Consider the following 21,053-nt stretch of genomic DNA (forward strand, 5'->3'; position numbering starts at 1 on the left):
TAAACCAGGAGAAAACACTTGACAAGGATTCATATGTACCAGGGTCTTATTCCTGGCTGTGCTGCTAGCCTGCTAAGTAATCTACAGGAAATTAGTTTATCTTTCTGTGCTTTTATTTCCCATCAATAATGGTGCACAGTCCTAGGTGCTACTATTGCTACGCAGCTGTAGTAATGTCCTAGAGTGCCTGTTGTGGTAATTACAGTCCAATGTCTACAATATTTCTCTTTCTGCTGAAAAAGGAAGAGTTTCACTAACCAGGTGTCATTAAGACCAAGATCACAGAATCACAGAATTGTTAGGGTTGGAAGGGACCTCTGGAGATCATCCAGTCCAACCCCTGTGCCAAGGCAGGGTCACCTGGAGCAGGTGGCACACAAACATGTCCAGGTGGGTTTGGAATGTCTCCAGAGAGGGAGATCCCACAACCTCCGCGGGCAGCTGTTCCAGTGCTCTGCCACCCTCAATGTAAAGAAGTCCTTCCTCATGTTGAGGTGAAACTTCTGTCTCTGGCACCCTCCTCGTGGCATCTGCTTTTGAGATACTTTATATGCATTAATGAGATCCCTTTCAGTCTTCTCTTTTCTAGACTAAACAGGCCCAGCTCCCGCAGTCTCTCCTCGTACGAGAGATGCTCCAGGTCCGTCAGCATCTCTGTGGCCTCCGCTGGACGCTCTCCAGTAGCTCCTTGCCTTTCTTGTCCTGATGCTCTAAGATGCCCCTGTGACGTGTTTGGCGACACTCACATGACCAAAGCCAGGGAGGGGTGGCGGTGTAGCTGGCAGTGCTCGGGACGCACCCGCGCAGGTCCCGCCGTGTCCGTGCGCGCCTCCGGGGCTGCCGCGCGCGGTCCCCGCTCTGTCTCCTACACTTCCCGGCGTGCCGCGCGCGGGGCGGTGCCAGCGGAAGCGCGGTGCGGGCCTTTCCGGCCGTGCGCGCGCCCCGAGCGGAGGCGCGCCCCGAGCCTGCACCGACGAGACAAGATGGCCGGGCTGCCCCGCAGGATTATCAAGGTACCGCCGCCCCCCGCCCGCCGCCGCGCTCCGCTCCGCCCCGCCCCGTTCCGCCCCGCCGGGGGCGCCGGGCCGGGGTCTCCCGCGGCGGGCAGCGCTGCTCCGGTCTGGACGCCGCTGCCGGTGCCCGGGAGCAGGGCCGCGCCGGAGCAGGGCCGCCTCCTCGGCCTCCCCCTGCTCGTGCCGGGCGAGGGGCGACCCGCGCCCCGCTGCTGCCGCACCCGCTGCGCCCGCGCGCGCTCCCGTTCCCGCCGCCGCCGCCGCGCGGGCTCCCGAGCGCTGTCCCGGCGCGCGCGGGTGGCGGGAGGGCGCGGGCCCTCCTGGCGGGCGCGGGCCCGCGCCCATCGCGGCCCCCGGTGCTGCCCCCGGCGCTGCCGCCGGAGCGCCTGCCCGGCCCCCGCTCCTGCCGCCGGGCCGCTCCTCAGCCGGGCCCCCGCCCCGGCCCGGGCCCCGGCACAGCTCCCGCCGGGCTCGGGCCGGGCTCGGGCGGCGGCGCCGGGCTCGGGTTCCTCCTCCTGTGCGCTCAGGGACACGCCGCAGCGAGCAGTCAAACCCGGACTGAAGCTGTGCCTGTATCGCGGCATCCGCACTGCTCTACTGCGTGCGCTCCGAGCTGTCGGCCCGTACCGTGTTCCGTGTCGTGGTCGTGACTCAATGTCGTGTTCCAGCTTTGGTTTACCAAGCTTTGTAAGGGCTCGCAACTTTGGGGTACTGTCAGCTGACCCTCCGAATTCAGTTTCAGCTTAAGACTCGAACGATTTGGAGGCATTCAGGGGAGATACAGGTACCTGCATTGCGAGCTATCACAAGGCAGCTCGGTCATGTAGGGATGGTTGTTCTTGCGGGGCTGCTGTCTCCTACTCGATTTGCAATGCTGTGAATTGAAGCCCTCAAATGGGTGATTATTCTCTCCAAAAGTTGCTAAGTGATTCCGGTAAGATTCATTAGCCCTCGTAGGAAACGGCAGCATCCACTTCACCTCTTGGAATGAATGAATGTTCATTTACAACACTGAAGCTCTCTTGGTTGAGCGTGCAATGTTGGCAACCATTGTAAAATACATAAATGTAGAATATGTTAAGTAGTGGCTCCCCCCATATTTTCTCTAAGAAGTCAAGTTATCAAGAATGTGTTAGAGATGAGGTAAAATAAGGCAGAAGTAGTGTTCATGTTGTGTGAAACAGACTGAATTGTGATTACTGCTCAGAATTGTAAGCAGTGAAAATGAAGAACACAAATCTTACAGATTGACTTTGACGCTCATGCAGCTGCCTGAGTGCACAGCATGTTAAGCTGAATGTATTTCAGGTGTGAGATATGTAATACAGTGGAACTGGTACTTATCACAGAGCTGCAGTAACATCTCAGTCATGAGTCTGTTATCTATACAGTTTTTTGTGTTGCTCTTGACAATTTTTTGGAATACAGCGAAAAAGTGCACCCACTTGTAAGCTGGTGCATAAATGTCCTTCTTGGTGCCTTTTTTTTTTTCCTCATGCTTTTCTAGAAAAAAAACCTGGCGCAATTTACACAACTGACTTCTAAGAGGTGTCATGGTGTGAGAATGTTTCATTTCCTCCTGGAGAGGAAAAGTGGAGGAGTAAAGAGAGACCTAGAAACTCTACATGATCTGTGGAGGATCCCCCTTAGACATTTTTTGGGATTATTATCTGTTATGGTGTGTTCGTATGGTGGGTAGGGTACTTCCATGGATGTATTATCAGTTGTTTGCAGCCAGTGTAGAACCTTTAAATCTTGGATTGGTTGTTAGGTGACCAGCTCTTTAGCTCCTGTGCTGTGCATGCTTTAGGTTGCCAGATGTGCACACGGTCCAGGACTTGAATCTGACTAGTTACTACAGCCTCAAAAATATGGGAAGTCATATTTTGAAATATCACAGCTGCAGAGGTGCAGACCCAGAAATACGCCTGCTTGAGACTTCAGAAGTCCTGAGTGAGATTTGTTTTGACCTTTCCTATGGTGCCAATTTTGATGTTAGTGTTAAATTTCCTGTTCCTGGTATCTTGAAGGGAGGGGAGTGAGTGAACTCAGTTGTTACTGAGAACTTGAAAGATCAGGAAAGGAAATGGAAGAGAGAGAAATAGCAAAGGAAAGAGGTATAGAAAGGTAAAATAGCTCCTACAAAGAAAATTAGATCGTCTTGTTTTGCACAATGATCAATTTTATGACAAATCAATGTCTTAGGTTACTGTTAGGAGTAGACCTTCTCCCTTTGCTTCACATGCACCCTTGGTGTTGTCATCCAAGGGAGACTCTGTATGGGGTGACTGGGGATAAGAGAGCTTGTTTGGGCTGTAGGGAAGTACAGAATCCTGCTGGCTGCTCCCAGTGCAGTTGGCATTCCTCGTCAGATGGCCTGGCTCACAGGTTGACTAGCAGCCCTTGCTCCTCAGCCTGCGTCTCTGCTATGCGCAGGCTGTTATCTGTCCCAGCAGGAGAGCAGTAGCTTTCCTTGTCACTGCAAGAACTCTATTTATATTTCCCATACTTTCCTCAGATTCAGTGAAAAAGTGATAGTATCGATGTTGCAAAGCAGTTGTTGCAGAAGATACGGAATTATTCCTGCTTTGCTGTCCTCAGATTACTTAAAAGCACAGACTTTGTTAAAGTATGCAGGGTGAATGATCTGTTAAGCTCAAGAGATGACTTGCTTTAGAGTTACAACAGTGTTAGCACTTCACAAATGGTGAGTAGAAAACGATATAGTTTTGAATCTTCAGAGATATAATCAGAATTGGAAAACCTTCTATCTTGTGAATAGAGGCGAGGTATTTTTGTTTTCTTCAGTAGTTCAAAACCAGGGGTCCTATGAGAATCATCTTGACAATAAAAATTTTAAATATATAAGATAAAACTGAACTCATATGGCACATTTACATAGATGTGTGGTTTTGATTTTGTAAACTTCTTTTCCAAAATGTGACTATTTCCAGTATTAAAAGGGGAGCCTTTGCAACAGACCATAGACAAACTCAGTGGTTTTTGCTTTCAAGCACTTATCACATCAATTCTTTCCTGTGTTGCAAAGTCACGTACCTCTGGTTGAGTAAGGAATTGAATTGTATCTGAATTTTTTTCTTGGCTGACATTCAATACACCTCGTTGCTGTGTCAAGTGCAGTCAGTGTATCTGAATGGGATGGGCAGTGCTGCCTCAGATAATACCTGAAATTTTTTGACTGGTGTTTTCTTTGCTGCAGTGATCTCATGATTCATGATTTCCTGTCTAGGTGTATGTGTTGATTGTGTAGCCAGCTGGTAGCCTTGCTTCTGTTACAATCACTGCAGCTGCTCCTATTACAAAGTAACCATCTGAAGGAGTATCTGAGACTTGGATTTTTTTTAATTAATAAATTTGTCAGTGTTAAATTACAGAGGCTTTGATTTCCTCCCCTGTATGATAGTGTGGTGTTGTCTGAGATAGTAGTTCCTTGCTGTTTACTGTGAGAAGCTATTTCCACATGGCTGCCAGTGAATTCCTGCTTCCTGTATTTTTTGGGACTCCAAGAACACTTGAACTCCTAGTCACAAAATGCTGCCTCAAAATGTAAAATTTTTCAGAGGTTTTATGGAGATTCTCTTGGTGTGTGTATGTGGCAATAGGCACCTACAGCATTCTGTATTAGAGGCCAGTATAATCAGCTTTGTTTGAGGTTATTAAAAGTATAAATCAAGTATTTAGCCTGCAACTGAAACTTTCTAGAAGTTCCTAAAGAGTATTGCTGGCAGCCAGCTTGAATTTTCTTAGTTTGTCTTGAAAGCTCTGGACTTCTGAGGCATGGACTTCTGTCTCCACATGAAAATTAAAGTCACTGTTACTTTTTGATTTCTCTGATGTTTCTGTCCACTTTTTTAATATCCTGAATAAAAATAAATAAATAAAAAAGACAAGGTAACCATAATACCTTTTTGTTGTGTTTTGTATTTGTTTGGATGGTGATAAGGCACAGACACCATTGCTTCTGAACAGTGCTGTTCCTTGGCATTTGTCAGTGAAGCCTGGCCTGCGTAATGTCTTTCTGCATCTTGTATGCTTGAATCTTGTGGCCAACTTCAAATTTGATAGAAAATTTGTTGAATTTTCAGAGGTGTTTTTGTACTGTTCTTTGTAAAACCATCTTCCCCCTGCCCCTCCAACAAATGTGGGTATGTAGGAAGATCATACATGTGCTGTTTTGCAACCCTCACTGAGATGTCTTGCCAGGTGAACTAGTATGGCATAGGCTGGCTGATAGTAGGAGGGGTATTTAGGCAGGTATTGGAAGCCTGAAGCTTGGCAGGACAGATCTTTTGTGCAGATGTGGGAGGGAGACTGAGAGGAACGCTCAGGCCCAGAGGACAGGAAAACTTGGAAGTTAGGCCAGGGTATCATTTTTAAAAAGGAAATGTGTAGTCTTAGTAACAGTTCTTAAAGAGGACACTGATAACTTTTCACAGCCTTTTCCTTAAAGAAGTTTTGAGTAGACTCCATGGAATAAAAACTGAGGAAAAAACCAAGCAACTAATACAGCTAGAGGTGATAATCTTGCTTGGACCATCTTGTATAATACTTGAGCAACTTTGAGGCACAAACCGATAGAACACCAAAGTTTCTGAGTACTGACACTAATGGATTTTTATCGCTTTTCATGCAGTTGTTTTATACTGTACTTGTCTGTTATGTTTAGATGGCTTTCAGGGTATCATCAAAATTTGTTTTCTGTAATAGTTCAAAACAAAACCACATTTTCATGGTTACATGGGACTGGTGGATTAATAGTGAGAAGCAAGTGGCAGATTTTGCCATAGACGGTGTGGTGGGTTGTCCCTGGCTGGATATCAGGTGCCCAGCAAAGCCTCTCCATCCTCCTCTGCTCAGCTGGGCAGGGGAGAGAAAACACAACCAAAGGGTGGGTCAAGAGAAGGACAGGGAGGGATCACTCACCTGTTATAGTCATGGGCAAAACAGATGCAGGGAAATTAATATCACTGATTACCAATCAAATCTGAGTACAGTAATGAGAAATAAACCCTAAATCTTAAAACGCCTTCCCCACCCTTCTTCCTGGGCTCAACTTAATTCCTCATTTCCTCTCCTGCCTCCCCCTCCGTGGTGCAGAGGGACAGGAAATGAGGGTTGTGCTCAGTTCATCATGCCTTGTCTCTGTTGTGCCTTCCTCCTCAGGGACAGCACTCCTTATACTCTTCCCCCACTCCAGCATGGGGTCCCTGCATGGACTTCTCCAACATGAGTCCTTCTCACGGTCTACAGTTTTTCATGAACTCTTCCAGTGTGTGTCCTTTTCACAGGGTGGAGTCCTTCAGGAACAGACTGCTTCAACATGGGTCCTCCACTAGCTGACAAATCCTGTCAGCAGACTTGCTCCAACGTGGACTCCTCTTTCCTCAGGTCCTGCTCGGGGTCTGCTCCACTGTAGGCTTCCCATGGGGTCACAGTCTCCTTCAGGCACATCACCTGCTCCGGCATGGAGTCCTCTGTGGGCTGCAGGGGGACAGTCTGCCTCACCATGGTCTTCCTCACAGGCTTCAGGGGAATCTGCTCCAGCACCTGGAGCACCTCCCTCTACTTCTGCAGTGGCCTTGGTGTCTGCAGAGTTGTTTGCTCTCACACATTCTCACTTCTGTATTTGGCTGCTGCTACCTAGGTTATTATTTTTCCATTCTTAAATATGTTACCCCACAGCAGGGTAATGCAAACCTCCAGTGCAAAAGTGCTCCATCAGTGTAAGTGCAGGAATGGTTTACACTATTAGCTTAGTGAATTTAGTTATGCCTCACTTTACTATAGCTGGAAATGGACTACGAAAAGCTTGTTCTGTGGTGGTATATAAACGATCCTCTAGGAAGTAGCATAGGATCTCAGATTCACAGTTCCAAAATTCTGTAATCTGCTGTGGAAAATCCAAGAAAGAGGTCATTCTCAGGGGAGAGTGATGCTGACCTTAAAATGCCCCAATTCATGGTACTGTTTGGCCACAAGGTCTTCTTACAAGAGTAGGTGGATTCTGGATTTTTTTTTTCTTCTGGGAAGGCACTGTTACCTGGAGTACACTTTCCTTCATCTCACTGCAAGCGGCTTTGCAGTGGTTAAAATTGTGTGGGGATGGAAGCTGGAGAGCCAGAAGTGTGTGAAGGAAGATGGTGAGTGATCCAGAACTCAAGGTGCTTGCTTAGCAGACTTGTAGTTTCAGATTGCTGGATAATCATCCACAGATTTAGTTAATGTCCTTTTACTTTTTTGGTCAGATCCAGACAGGGATGGTGATGGAGTCTGGGAACCTGCAGTGTGGTAGAAGCACTAACGTACAAGAGACATTAGCTCAGTAATGAGTCCAGGAAGCGAGGACATGTGGAGTGCTGACACTTAGGGATTATATGGCAAGGAAGGGAATTCATGTGGAGGGCAGCTATTTGGAACCAAAAATGCAGCCTTCTATATATGATGTCTAGGCTTTATTTACAGTCTCATAGGCTCTACTGATAATTCTTTTATTCTTTTGTCTCAAAGAGTAGATGTTATTTTCAGAAAATTTTCTTCAATGAAGTTGTTTTATAGTGATAATTTTAATGTAAACATTCTGAAATCTCTCTGACAATATGACATCTGCTTAGGTAACCAATTTATTTTCAGTAATGCTGGTTACAGTCAGTTCTTTACTTAATTGTAGCTAATGAATTGATAGACCCTGGAAGATTTTGTACCAAAATGTGATGTAATGTTATACTAAGTTTTGAATTAAGTCTCTGTAGTTTTCTGAGACAGCTTTATTGCTATATGTAGAAGACAGTTTTGGCTGATGAGTTTCACTTTTCCTAGTCTCCCCCTCAAAAATCAAAGAAAAACCATGCATGCTTTTTTACCTTCTTATGTGCAATTTGTCACTTCTTGGTGCAGGAGATCAGTGTGATCTTCCCCCTTATCGCAGTCTGACAGAACAGGAAAGAATTGTCATTGGCAAGTAATTACAGCTTGTCCATGTGCCAATGTACTGCTTTAAGTTTAGTCCTATGCAGCTAAAGCTTTTAGTTTCTATTTCATACCCCAGAATTAATCTAGACTATTGGATGTAGTTGGAAGGTAATGGTACTGGTAGCTGGTAAGGTTTTCCTGCAATTAGGATAAAAATACGAAGCAGATGTACAATGTGCATAGTCTAAATTGAAATGCCAAAGTTGGTTACTGTGCTTCTGGTTTTGGCAGAGCAATAGCACAAGGGCTAGCACAAGGCAGAGAAGTTACCACCTAGTGAAGTTAGATAACTACAAGTTCTCAAGGTGATTAGTCTGTGGTTTGTTCTTCTAGCAGCATTCCAGTACCTAAAGTGGGCCTACAAAAGAGCTGTAGAGGGACTTTTTATGAGGGCATGTAGTGACAGGATAGGGGGAATGGCTTCAAACAGAAAGAGAATAGGTTTAGATTAGATGTTAAGAAATCCTTTAATGTGAGGGTGGTGAGGCACTGGAACAGGTCGCCCTGTGAAGTGGTAGATGCCCCATTCCTGGAGCTGTTCAAGGTCAGGTTGGATGGAGCCCTGAGCAATCTGGTCTAGTGGAAGGCATCCCTGCCCATGGCAAGGGAGTTGGACTAGATGATCTTTAAGGTCCCTTCCAACCCAGACCATTCTACAATTCTGATTCATGTTGAACAGCCTTACTGTATGGACAGATCCAGCTTGGACTGTGCTGGCACAAAAGTTTTTGTGTTGATGAGATGAACTTAGACTGAGGAACTGATTTGGCTCAGAACTCCGCAGTATAGTTATTTCTTAAGCCAGATCAGTTCTGTCATCTCATCTGTTACCTTACTTTTCAAAAGCTTGGGCTGATGAAAGGGGTGCACAGCAGGGTGACTGTACAAATTAGCACTGCTGCTAAGAAATTAGAACTTCCTATTCTGGCAAACCCTCGCATTTTGTGTGGAAAGGAAATGGTGGAAGTAGTTGCAAATGTGAGTGAAGTTGACCTTGAAGAACTGAGGACCAGGCTGAAATGGTGGGGAGGAAAGCAGTTTGACTCAGTTGTAAACTGAACAACTGAAGCCAGTAAAGAATGAAACAAAGAACTTCCACTCTGTGACTAAAAATTAGTTCGACTTAGGTGTAATTTTTTTAATTAAAAAAAATAAAATTCTTTTTGCTATTGCTATTTCATCTGTTTTAGAAATCTTCCTGGAGGATTTGGCAGCAAATGTCTGATTTTCCCCTAGGAAGCAAATATTGACGTGACTGATGAGGAGTCATTTAAATTGAAACATCTCCCTTTTGCCTCATCACATCTTCTCTCACTTAAATTTTTATGTGTGGTACCCTCCAGATGATAAGTGTTATCATTGCAAGTGTAGCAGAAAATGGAGCTAGTGGTTTTCACTTTAAGTCTGTCAACTCTTTCTCAAAAGCTCTAATTTGCAATATCATCTGCAGGACCTGAAACTGTCTACGACATCCTCTCTAAAAGTGGTTCTGGATACAACAGTTCAAACACATTTCAGATTAAAAGTTACCATGTGATTTATGCTGTGCTGGATTGACCTTAGCCCAGTGACACCATCTCCTCGCCTTAACCATGCAGGGGGGGAAAAATGAGATGAAAAAGCTTATGGGTCAAAACAAAGACAGAGAGATCATTTACTGATTATCATCATGACCAAAGAGACTCAACTTGGGGAAAATTAATTAATTTGCTTCCAAGTAAGGTAGAATTGGATGGTGAGAAAAACCGATGAAATTAAAAGAACACCTTTGCACCCCTTTTCTAATATTCAACTTCAGTCCTTCACTTTTAATTCACTAATACCCCTATCCTTAGTGGATGGTGGGTAATGGGGGTTTATTGTCAGTCCACAACAGCTCCTCTCTTGTTTTCCTTCCTCGTTGCGCTTTTCCTGTACTCCGTGGGCTGCCCTTGTGGGTATCTGTTCCAATCTGGTCATTCATGGGCTATATGGAATCTCTCCTCCAGTGCCTGGAGTTCTTCCTTACCTTTCTTCTCTGGCCTTGGTGTTGTTTTTTTTGTTTTGTTTTGTTTTGTTTGGGGTTTTTTGTTTTTGGTTTTTTTTACAGTTTGCTGTTCTCTCTGTGTGATGTTTTTTGTCCTTTCCTAAATGCATTATCCCAGATGTGCCACCCGCTTGACTAGTGGGTTCCGCCATGTCCTGTGGCAGGTTTGCTGGACCAAGGGTTGGACTCAATGATCTCGGAGGTCTTTTCCAACCCAATCGATTCTATGATTCGATTCTAAACACTTAAGCTGAATTCCTGCTGTAGATTAAGTCCTGTTAAGGCAAAGATACTCATCTGTGATCTATCTTCCCTGTTCTTTTCAGGCAGGATAAAGCCACCTAGCGCTAGTTGAACCTACAAGTAAGGGTGAATACTACCTACATTTTTGCACTCCCTGAAGTAGATTATGGAGGGCTTGTACCTTGCTGTGTCCTGACAAAGTTGTAGGAGTGTAACCTCCATTTTAGTAGGTGATGCTGAAGGAAAGTTGCTTGCCCACTGCATAGTGAATTGAGCTAGTAAATGTGTTGCTGAAAATATGAGGAAAGATCCATTCCCGTGAGACTTTGCATAAAAATGTGGTATTGTGCCATTTAAAATATTTAACAGCTTTAAGACTTGCAGTATTTTCTCTTTATGTAAGAGGCCATTATTAATGTTTTCTTTTCTGAAGTTTCAGAGTAATTTTATCACAAGTATGTTGACCTCTGAAAGTCTTAATAGTGTTATCTCTCTTTTCAAGGTACTAACATAAAGTTGCTAGCCATAAAGATGCCTTTCTGTGGTCTTAACACTATATCAGGTTCTTAGATAACTTAAAACAAGTAAGAAGATATACAGAGTCTTTGGTGTTTAAGACTTTCATAGATGGATCAAGATTTTAATTTAGCAGTTTATCATCTGTTACTGAAATTAGCCCTGTTGGCAGTTAAGCTTCTTCCTTTGGAATGAGGAGGAAGCCTCTGCATTTCCTTTTTAGGTTGGTTATGGAGCAGTGATCTGTTAGGCTGGTGTCTTGCTGTGATTAACAGTGCAGTCTCAATTCTTTAAACCAGCCCTTTAATCCAAAGGAGCGGTCTGTTCTCCCGTCACTCTGACAGCATGTGTTTGTACCCTGTTTTTTGTTGTACAGATGTTAGTGTGGGCATGTGGTGAACTGCATCAGGACTCTTCTCTCTTGCATGACTTTTTTTTTTCTTTTATTCCAGATTGACTATGTACTATATTGAACCATGAGGTCAAGTGACATCTATACAGGCAAAAGTGAAAGTGCATTAATAGTGGAAAGGCAGCACAGCTTTTTTTTTCTTTTTTTCTTTCTTCAGTGGTCACTCATTTATCAGTTTAAAATGTTGAGATCTCATAAGGTGTTGGGATTTCTCTGAGCTTCCTTGGTTCTAATGGATTTTACAAAGTTCCATAGCTGATTTCACAGCTGGCATTAAAGAACAGTGTAGAGCAGAAGACCATTCTGTCAAGAAGTGCATTCCTTCAGTTGTAACACTCACTAGAGACCAGTGTATTTAAATTGTGGATTAATATGCAGCATTTTTTACTTATTGAAGGTAACTGTATTGAGGTAATATTGAATATGAAAAAAGAAGACTGGGGTGTCAGGAACATGAACATGCAGGTAGATGAATTACTAAACAAAGCAAATTTGGATGGAGATAAGGAGTTGGATTTCGGATTTCTTCTTTGAGCTAGTTTGTGCTGACTTTGCAAGCAAGCTTCTCTTAAATTCTAGTGGCCTTCATGCAGTAGCTTTAAAGTTCACATATTTGAGAGGTGATAGATATTGATTTGTTCTTAGTTTAGTTTTTAGGCACATCTCTTGGCAGGCAGTGTAAAATTTGTGGTGATTAACTATTGCCCTGGTACAGGGAACAGAATTGCAACTATTTTTCCAAGCAAAGACTAATACTCCTTTCTACAAAGCAAAGAAGCTTTAAAAATTGTCTAATCTCATGCAGAAATTTCTTCCTTCAATACTGGAGTAGTCTCTGTCAGACAGAGAAGCTTTAGGCCTTACAGTTCAGCTGCATTGGCTCTGCTGTGTAAGAAGTAATGTTTGGGTATTTTTGCAAATACTTTCATAGGAGAGTCTTCTGATTGTAGTTATTTGCCACCTTTGTATTTTGCCACCTTCCTTGTCTGGTCCTGCCTTGGTCTGTTGATAGCAAACAAGACCTCTGAAATAGCTTTTTGTTTCTCAACAGAAATATTTTTTTAATTGTTTTGACTGAAGCCATGGCAGCTTGAGGCTTTTGTAAACACTTCTGCAAGACTGGAAATGATTAAAATAGTATATATCTAATGGATTCCTCCTTTTTGTGCTTGTTCATATCTCCATGTGCGCCAGCAGATGATTTTCATGTGTGCCTGTGTGGGAGCATCTTCCAGGTTGTTCAGTTCATTTCCTTAGAGAAGTGCTCTGTCTTGTTCCGTGTGTGTGAGCAAGAAGAATCCTGATGCTTATGTGTGCTTGTCAGTAACTTTTGTCCGCTTTCACTGAAAGCAAAATGACCAAGTGAAACCTCAGTGTGAAACACATTCCCCTGCAGATCGATCTCTGCAGTTTGTGTGGCTTCTCTTAGTCTTGGTGACCCCAAAAATCCTCACCCCCCACCTCCTGCTTTATTGGTCTCTTCCAAAGATCTCAGTATTCTCTCTTCCTGCGGCTTCTTGTCCTCACAGGTTACTGTAAAAACAGGTTGAGAGTGTCTTCCCCCTCAAGTACAATTAGTTTTCAATTTAATGTCTTCACAGAATAATAGCTATGCAGAATGTCAGCTGCACCATCTGTCCCATCCCTATCATCTGTCATTCTGCTTCAGGCCACCTGTGTTAATAAGGAAAGCTTTGCTTTTGCTTGTCAAAGCACCCTCAACACTTCTGTGTTTTCTAACCACTTAATTAAAAAAGATAAAACTAGGGCGGGAGACATAACTAGTTATGAATGACAGGGTTTTTGTGCTTGTTTGGTTTGGGTTTTTTTCTTCTTTTTATCTTTTTTTCCTGTTTTTCAAAGTACTGACTGGCATGTATCCTGGTTTTATTGTGACATTACTTGGAAAAAGTGGAGTAAATGCGGGAAAGAGAAGAGATCTCAATGTAAAAACATTGCAGAGTATGCCAAATAGAAATAACTGCCTAGGGCAGTACGGGACACTTCATTAAAAGCTTTAGAGCTCAAAATATGTCCTGAAATCTCTTTTGTGGAACTTACTTCAATATGCTAGAGGAGAACTAATAAAAAACAGTATAAAGTACTATTCTGAAACACTTACTTGATGGGGTTTTGTATTCTTATGAAGACAAAATTAATTGTTCTGTTGTAAAAACATTTATTGTGAGCAGCAGAACTGGAAACCCCAATTTTCTCAGAATTTATCCTTTGTAGCATGTTTATATATGAATGTTCCAGCTCTTTCTATCCTTATTAGCACAGACTTTTGCTGGGCAAGGGTAGTATATACTTGGTTGGAATAAACTGGCCAAACAGCAGTAGTGGTATTGGAGTTGTTTGTGTCATTCTCTTTAGTAGCTCTGAGCTTGGTTAGTCTTAGGCACTGACAGCTTACAAAATGTACAGAACATTTGAAATTGGACAAAGGGTTCAAAGGCAGTTTTGGGGAGAAAGGGAAAAGTGACAGATTGCCTAAAATTCACTTCCTCAGCTAAAAAAAGTGTTAGAAAGACTTTGCCTAAAAGATACGGGAAAGTCAGGTATTGCTTATGCTTGATCATCCTGATTAGTTTAAAAAGGTGAGAATCTAAAAATTTAATAGAAGACATTTATTTATTTTAGTGTGTTTGAGAAACTTTTTTCATTGGGTAGCCATAGCCATCTGGGAGAAGTAGTATGAAATTACAAAATAATTAATGTGTAGTTAAACATACCCTTGTTTGTTCCACATCTCATGATTCTCTTGTGGGTGATTTACAGGATTGTAGGTGTGGGATTTTTTTTTTTTTGGTGTAGCTTTTGTTTGTTGTTTTTGTTTGTGTGTGGTGTTTTGGTTTTGTTTCTTTTTTTTAATTGGTTATATACACTGAAAAAATTAAAATCTTATGCATATCAGTTAGGTGCATAGTGTTGCTCTGTATACTCACAATTTTTTCTCTCAAATATGACTTATTTCTCCAAGTTTTATGGCAAATCAAATTCATTTTGCTATCAGCTTGTCTATAACTACCATCCCTTTTACTGTAAAATGTGGAAATCAAATCCCTGTAATACCCTTAGAACTGGGCCTAGTTGTATGTTTAAGCATTTTATATTCTTAGACCTTAAAACCTAATGTTTTGTTTAATGTCTCCCTTTCTGTTCCTTTTCTGTGGTTTCCTCCAAAACATATTTAAGATACTATTATTAATGTCTTCATAATTGCAGGGCAAAAACCTTATTTACTTTCAGAATTTAAGAGGTGGTGTTGATGTATTTAAGTACAAACACTACACTCACTTAATAAACGGCATCTTTCCTGTGTTTTTCATAGTCTAAGAAATTTGTCTGTGTTACACTGTTTCAAAAAGATGCCTTTCCTGAAGCAGAGGTGCTTCTTGCCTTCTGCACACAGACAGTGATGTTCACGGGGTCATGACCTGTCATTTTGTCTGTAGCTGAGAAGTTTAGCCCAGTGCTTGTTCTCTGCTGCAGAGGAGCCTGGCAGGTGTGGAAGATGAGCGCCAACCAATCCTTTGCAGATTTCTTGCAAATACTCCTCACTTCTGTTTGGAAACAGCTTCCATTATGCCAGTAGAGATGGAGCTGCATGCACAGCACAGGAAGCAAGGCGTGCCCGCTTAAAGGTTTTTTCCTGTAATATTAATGTTCCCCAAGGGGTCTGTGTCTGTTCAGAGCAGCCTCAGTACCAGTGTGGCTGTGCAGCCTCAACGCCTGTCTTTGCACTCCCCTTTTCTGTGGGGTTTTACAGCGTGCTGACTGCACCCCTGTAACGTGGAGGCATAAAGGGCTCTCTGAAGGGGGTGGCATCCTAGCAGGGGAATAGCCCCTTCAGTAATATGGGGTGCCTTGATTAAAAGAACTGTTTTTCTCACACATGGGCTCTCTCATTGTTTACTGACAAATGTTTTTTAGTGGCCCAATGTGTGGCTTGCAGCCAGGCATTGCTCCCTCACTTATGTTGGCAGGTAGAAGTGCTGATGCTGCTGCCAGAGAACTGCTGATTCTGGGTTATTGTAAGCCAGGATTGGCTGCCCAGTATGGTTACACTCAGCATACTGGCATAACTAGGGGGGCAGCCTGGGGACCAGAGGGGCTGCTGAGGTCAGCCCAGCTATTAAAATGTGTTATCCTTAATATTAAAAAAAAGTCTTCCAGTGTGCCCATCAGAACCAAAGCCACAATTTGCCTATGAGCATATCTACAAAGTCACAGGGTAGCAGCTGTGAAGAAGTTTAAAAATTGGTCTTTTCCATAAGTTCTTTATTTTTAAATTTTGAATTGACTTACTACGTTAATTTGTATTTGGTATAAGACTCTTTCCTCTGGCAGAACTGTCAATAAGTATGTGGTTCTTAATCGGTGGAAATCCAAATTGTCACCTTTACCTGTGACAGCACTCACACTGAAAACTTCCAGAGAGAAACCGAGAATGTTTTATCCATTTACAGGGTTATTTTATAGTTTCTTACTGACTTTTCATACCAGGGAACATAAACTATCAGAATTTGTTCTAACTGCTTTTCTACACAATTACCGTACAAGTAAATAGCCAGCAGAATACAAAACAGTAAGTTACAAATTCATGAGTATAATTTAAAATGTTCTTAGAGAAGTGAATGTAGACAGCTCTGAGAAGCTGGATGGCCTTCCAGCGAGGTGTGTAAGTGGCATTGGGAGATAATGTCTCTGAAGGGAACAAGGCAATATTTTGTCATAACAAGGAAGTGACACCAGTTATATTTATTTTTAGGTTTGCATATGTACACAGTAATAACTTCAGTATGATCATTTGTAGGACCTTGACAATTCAGAGATGAGTAATTGGATATTGGTATTAATTACTGTGACTTCACTTTATATATTGATTAGTCTTTTCTAAAGTGAGGTGTTATTTAACTGCATCAAGACAGCCACGTTGCTTAAATGCTGTGTACATTTATTTCTACAAAACAGTGATGCAACAGTAATGTTTGAAATATTTATTAAGCCAAGTAGAGGTAATCTGTCTGTTTTGTGCTTGTATTAGAGACTCATTGTATTGGAGAGAGTATTTACAAGAGCATGTACTGAAAGGCTTCAAACTGAAAGAGAGGGTAGATTTAGATTAGATATTAGAAAGAAATTCTTTACTATGAGGATGGTGAGGCACTGGAACGGGTTGCCCAGTGAAACAGTGGATGCCTCATCCCAGGAAGTGGTTAAGGCCAGTTGGGTGGGGCCCTGAGCAATGTGGTCTAGTGGAAGGTTGGAACTAGATGATGTGTGAAGTCCCTTCCAACCCACACCATATTATGATTTTATGATTAGTATTATTGTAGATACATGGAACAAATATTCCGTAAAACTGAAGTAATAATGTTATGCCTGCAAACTGCCGTTTTCAATCAGTAGAAACAGGATAATTTTTCTTTGTGAAAGCCAACACAGAAAGGTAGTGAAAAAATTAACTGTACATAGTAAAAGCAAGCTAGAAGAAAAGTAGGAAATGGGGCTAAAATTACCTGAGCAAATGAGGCTTCGGCAGGATTTCTTGTTCCTGCCTAATGTCCTTTTGCCCATTTTGGCCTTGGTTTCTTCTTTATAGAAAGCAGAATGTTGCCCATAAGACTTGTGAAGGCTGGCAGCAGAGGAGAGAGAAAGATGTGCAGGACTTGCTCTGTCTGCTCAGTGCGTTAGCAGGATGGATGATCACAATGTGGGCAGCTCTTAGCTATGGTCACAGCTTGGTGCCTGAGGTAGGATTGGTGCTGGAGGCACAAGAATTGAGCAACAACAAATAGAAGTCACTGCAGGAAACAAGCCTTCCCTAATTCTGCTCCTTACAGAACAACCTGACTGTCCCCTACTGTCTGTTAGGGTGACCAAACATGGTTCTGTGTAGCCTGAAAGTGCTCACGCCAAAGCTATTTATGCATCTATACGTGTGAATATATAAAACATCCTTAAAACACACCTGTAGTGTTGCAGCAGAGTAGCCCTTTAAATTCTTTGAAGTTGGATCTGATTCCAGTACAAATGTTCAGCTTAATAAACCAGTCCACTCTTGTTAGAGTAAACCTTGAACAGTTTCTGCGAGTGATTAATACCTTTGGCTTTTCACTTACAGGAGTTTCTGTTTAAGGTAGAATGGGAAATGTGTTGGGTATTCTTTAAAGTGCTTCTAAGTATATTGAAAAAATATAGCACCTTGACAGTAGTTTAATCAAAAGTTAAGAAGTTTGAGGACAGCTGAATTGTTCTCTCTTACTGTGTGCTACAGAAGCACACATGGCAGGTGAGGGATCTGAAAGGAGATGGGTACCAGTTTACCACAGCCTCATCTGCTTTCTGCAGATGGACTTTAAGATATTTGTCTAACATAGTTTCTCCGAGTGTAGGAAACGGAATTCTTATTATTTTTCAAATGGTCTGTACAGGTTGTGTTTAGTTTTAATGGATTGTATTTGTTACATTGCCTCCTCTTCTAGGAAACCCAGCGCTTGCTGGCGGAGCCAGTCCCTGGGATAAAAGCAGAGCCAGATGAAAGCAACGCACGCTATTTTCATGTGGTCATTGCAGGTCCACAGGATTCCCCCTTCGAGGGTGGGACATTTAAACTTGAACTATTCCTTCCAGAAGAATATCCAATGGCAGCTCCTAAAGTACGTTTCATGACCAAAATTTACCATCCTAATGTAGACAAGCTGGGAAGAATATGTTTAGATATTTTGAAAGGTAAGTGCTACTGTATACTACTTTCTTTTTATTGTATTAAGTACAGAAATTTGTAAATTGAGTTTTCATATTTAATAGAGTTTTCTTATTTTTAAAGAATACCAAGAATACTTTGCTTATGCTTTTATCTGTAAAACTTGCTATTTCTTTCGACTGGTGACTATGGTGTTTCATAGTGCTATAAATGTCTCTTCAGATAAATGGTCCCCAGCTTTGCAGATTCGTACAGTTCTGCTATCAATCCAGGCTTTGTTAAGCGCTCCCAATCCAGATGATCCACTAGCAAATGATGTAGCTGAGCAATGGAAGACCAATGAAGCCCAAGCCATAGAAACAGGTAATGTATCTTTTTTTTCCCCTTAGTTTTAGAAATAGCTTATTACTCATTGTCTGGGGGATGTAAATCCTGACCTCTTGTTTTATGTCTGCAACTTGCAGAAACAATTCTTGTGTACAGTCGTAGTCCAGGTATCCTGAACATGTCTGAAATGTGAGGCTTGCTAGAGGAAAAGATCTCTTGATCTGTTTTATCTTGAGTTTTCATGGTACGAATTTGCTAGCCTGTCTAATTTGCAGTTGTGGTAAAATGAAAGAGCACACTACTGCTTTTCCTCTAAAGCTTAAGGAACAAATGACCAGGTTCCAACAAGTACATCTCTTTGATACCTGCTTCTATTGCAGGCTGTAGTAGATCGAGTTACTATGTACCCCTCTTCACTTTTGGATTCACTGCTGTCAGGCTGCTTCTGTAATATACAAAATTTCACAGCTGCTGAAATTCAAAATTGCACTTAAAATCTCAGAACTGATACATTTTGTGTGCTTGCAGCAGTGATATAAAAGAGATCTTTAAAAATATGTATTTAAAATTACTTTAATCAAGCTTGAAAGATACATCTTTTCTTAAATGTGTTTCTTTTTCTTTACAGCCAGAGCATGGACTAGGCTATATGCCATGAATAATATTTAAATGCGCTTTGAACATCAAGTGTGCATCACTTCTCCTGTTCTGCCAAGACCTCTTCCTTTTTTTGTTTGCATTTAATGGACACAGTCTTAGAAACATTACAGAATAAAAGCCCAGACATCTTCAGTCCTTTGGTGATTAAATGCACATTAGCAAATCTGTGTCTTGTCCTAATTCACTGTTGTACCGCATGAGCAGAGGCTAGAAGTATCATCTGGATTGTTGTGAAATTGTTTGAAAGCAGCAGCACATCTCTGCTTTTAATGATATTTTCCGTCATGGTTTAAGTATAAGCACTGTGAATGAAGGTAGGCAGGGTTAGCTGCGGGGCTTTTTATTTTAATTTTGTGGGCTCCTCCTCCCTTTTTATGGTGATGCTAATTGCATTGGTAAAAGCAGCTAACCAGTTATACTTTAGAATATACCCTCTAGCCCAGTCTAACTTAGACGCTGTAGATGGACAAGCTTCATTGTTTGACAAAAAATGGGAACATTAAACATCCATCACCTTCACTAATAATATTGTGATTCTGCTGTCAAGTGTAGAAAAATCCCTCCAAGAAAAAGCTTGTGACCATTTTGTATGGCTTGTCTGGAAAATCTCCTGTAAATCTTATGTTTTAGTAAAATATTTTTTGTTATTCTACTTTGCCTTTGTATAGTTTATTTTGCTGTGTTTTCATTTCTCTAATGTGACAATCGTATTTAAAAAAATTGAATCCAGAACTGACAATTTGTTTTCACCAGTCTGACAGTTTAAACAGTAAAGAGGTGGAATTCACAAGGATTTTTTTTGCTTCTGTTTGCTGATTTTTTTTATTGGTTTATGTTATGCAGGTGATCTTACCTGGCCAATTTAATATAAAATTGCATTTGGAGTGGCTTTTAGAAAGAAGTCTCTGAGGTAACAATTGTAACAATAATTTTAGTAATGTGTCGATATGTCTTTTCATGGGAATAACCAGAACGAAGTAGGAGGTTGAGAGCAAATGACAGCACTAATTATCTACCTAACTTTCTTTGCTGATTGTTGTCAGATGTTAGGCAGCATGGTTTTCTAACTTCTTTAATTCCTGCCCTCTACTAACACGAAATCCTAGTGTGTAGAGCTATTGTTACAGCCAGCTTGTGTATTGACTGATGTCTGCTTAACCACTTCCAGCCAGCACCTAGTACCACTGGTTTTCTCTACAAGCCTTATTAAGCTACTTACTTGAGCAACTGGTCAGCTTAAATAGCAAAAAAGCTTCTTTATTGGAGGGAAGGAAAGTGATGAACTCATCCTTGTATTTTGTGTATGCATCTTGTCTGGGAGTCCAGCATCTATTCTGGGAACCCATCTAATTTCTTCATTTCTTGTAGCGCTCTTCTCTTCCTTTCTCCAAGCCCTCTCCCTTGCAAAAACAAACAAACAAAAAAGTGAGAGAAAAAAAAAGCTTAAGAGCTTTTGGTAAGGCCAACCTGAAGTGTATAAATGACAGCTTGTAGTGGTTGCAGTAGGGAGTGTTTTGTCATGCGGTTCAAAGGTATGGTTATGTAGTGTATTGGTATTCTCCCTCTTTCACCTCTTCTTACTTGTGTCATCTCAAATTTCTATAGAATGTGGTGTATTTATTGTGCTCTTATGTAAGATGAAGAATATCTATTAAAACTACGTTTTCCAACAGAGAGTGCTTTCAGTGGTCAGTAACCAGTAGTGTCACCCAAAATTCTCTGTAATGTGGTTGAAGTTTGATTCAGAATTGAACTTTTTCACCAGACTCAGTTATAAAAAAACTGTTGAATGTAAGCCAAAGTTGTGTTCAGGGCTTGTAATGTTTTGGAGGGTGGGTAAGCAGCATTAACACTGTGTTCTCCTTACCAACGAGCGCGTTTGGCTTTAGCTGGCAGACATCCCATATCTGCTCTCCTTTATGGCAGGCAGCTGAGAGTAAGTGAGCTGTGCCGTAGACTCTGGATTTACTTCACCTACCTCTTAAAGCTTTACGTTACACTACACATGCAGCTTTCCTCAGCTCTGTCTGTCATTCAAGGGAGAGTGACACCCCCAGAGGACAGTCAGACAGACCCACCTAAGCATCTTGTTGAAAGTGGCTTTCCATTCCTTCAGCAGAGAAACTGGACCTCAGCTGGCACTTAATTTCATAG

General features: G+C 42.0%; 1 protein-coding gene across 1 annotated transcript; it reads left to right on the forward strand.

Annotated features, from left to right (window-relative positions):
- Positions 1-765: 765 nt before the first annotated feature.
- Positions 766-19,551, forward strand: UBE2N (ubiquitin conjugating enzyme E2 N). Its single transcript, XM_071552092.1, has 4 exons — positions 766-1,013; positions 17,692-17,938; positions 18,135-18,275; positions 18,868-19,551. The coding sequence occupies exons 1-4, from the start codon at positions 984-986 to the stop codon at positions 18,906-18,908; spliced, it is 459 nt and encodes a 152-aa protein (XP_071408193.1). The 5' UTR covers positions 766-983; the 3' UTR covers positions 18,909-19,551.
- The last annotated feature ends 1,502 nt before the right edge of the window (positions 19,552-21,053 follow it).

The sequence above is a fragment of the Pithys albifrons genome, chromosome 3, assembly GCF_047495875.1.
Source record: "Pithys albifrons albifrons isolate INPA30051 chromosome 3, PitAlb_v1, whole genome shotgun sequence".
NCBI classification, from domain to species: Eukaryota; Metazoa; Chordata; class Aves; order Passeriformes; family Thamnophilidae; genus Pithys; species Pithys albifrons.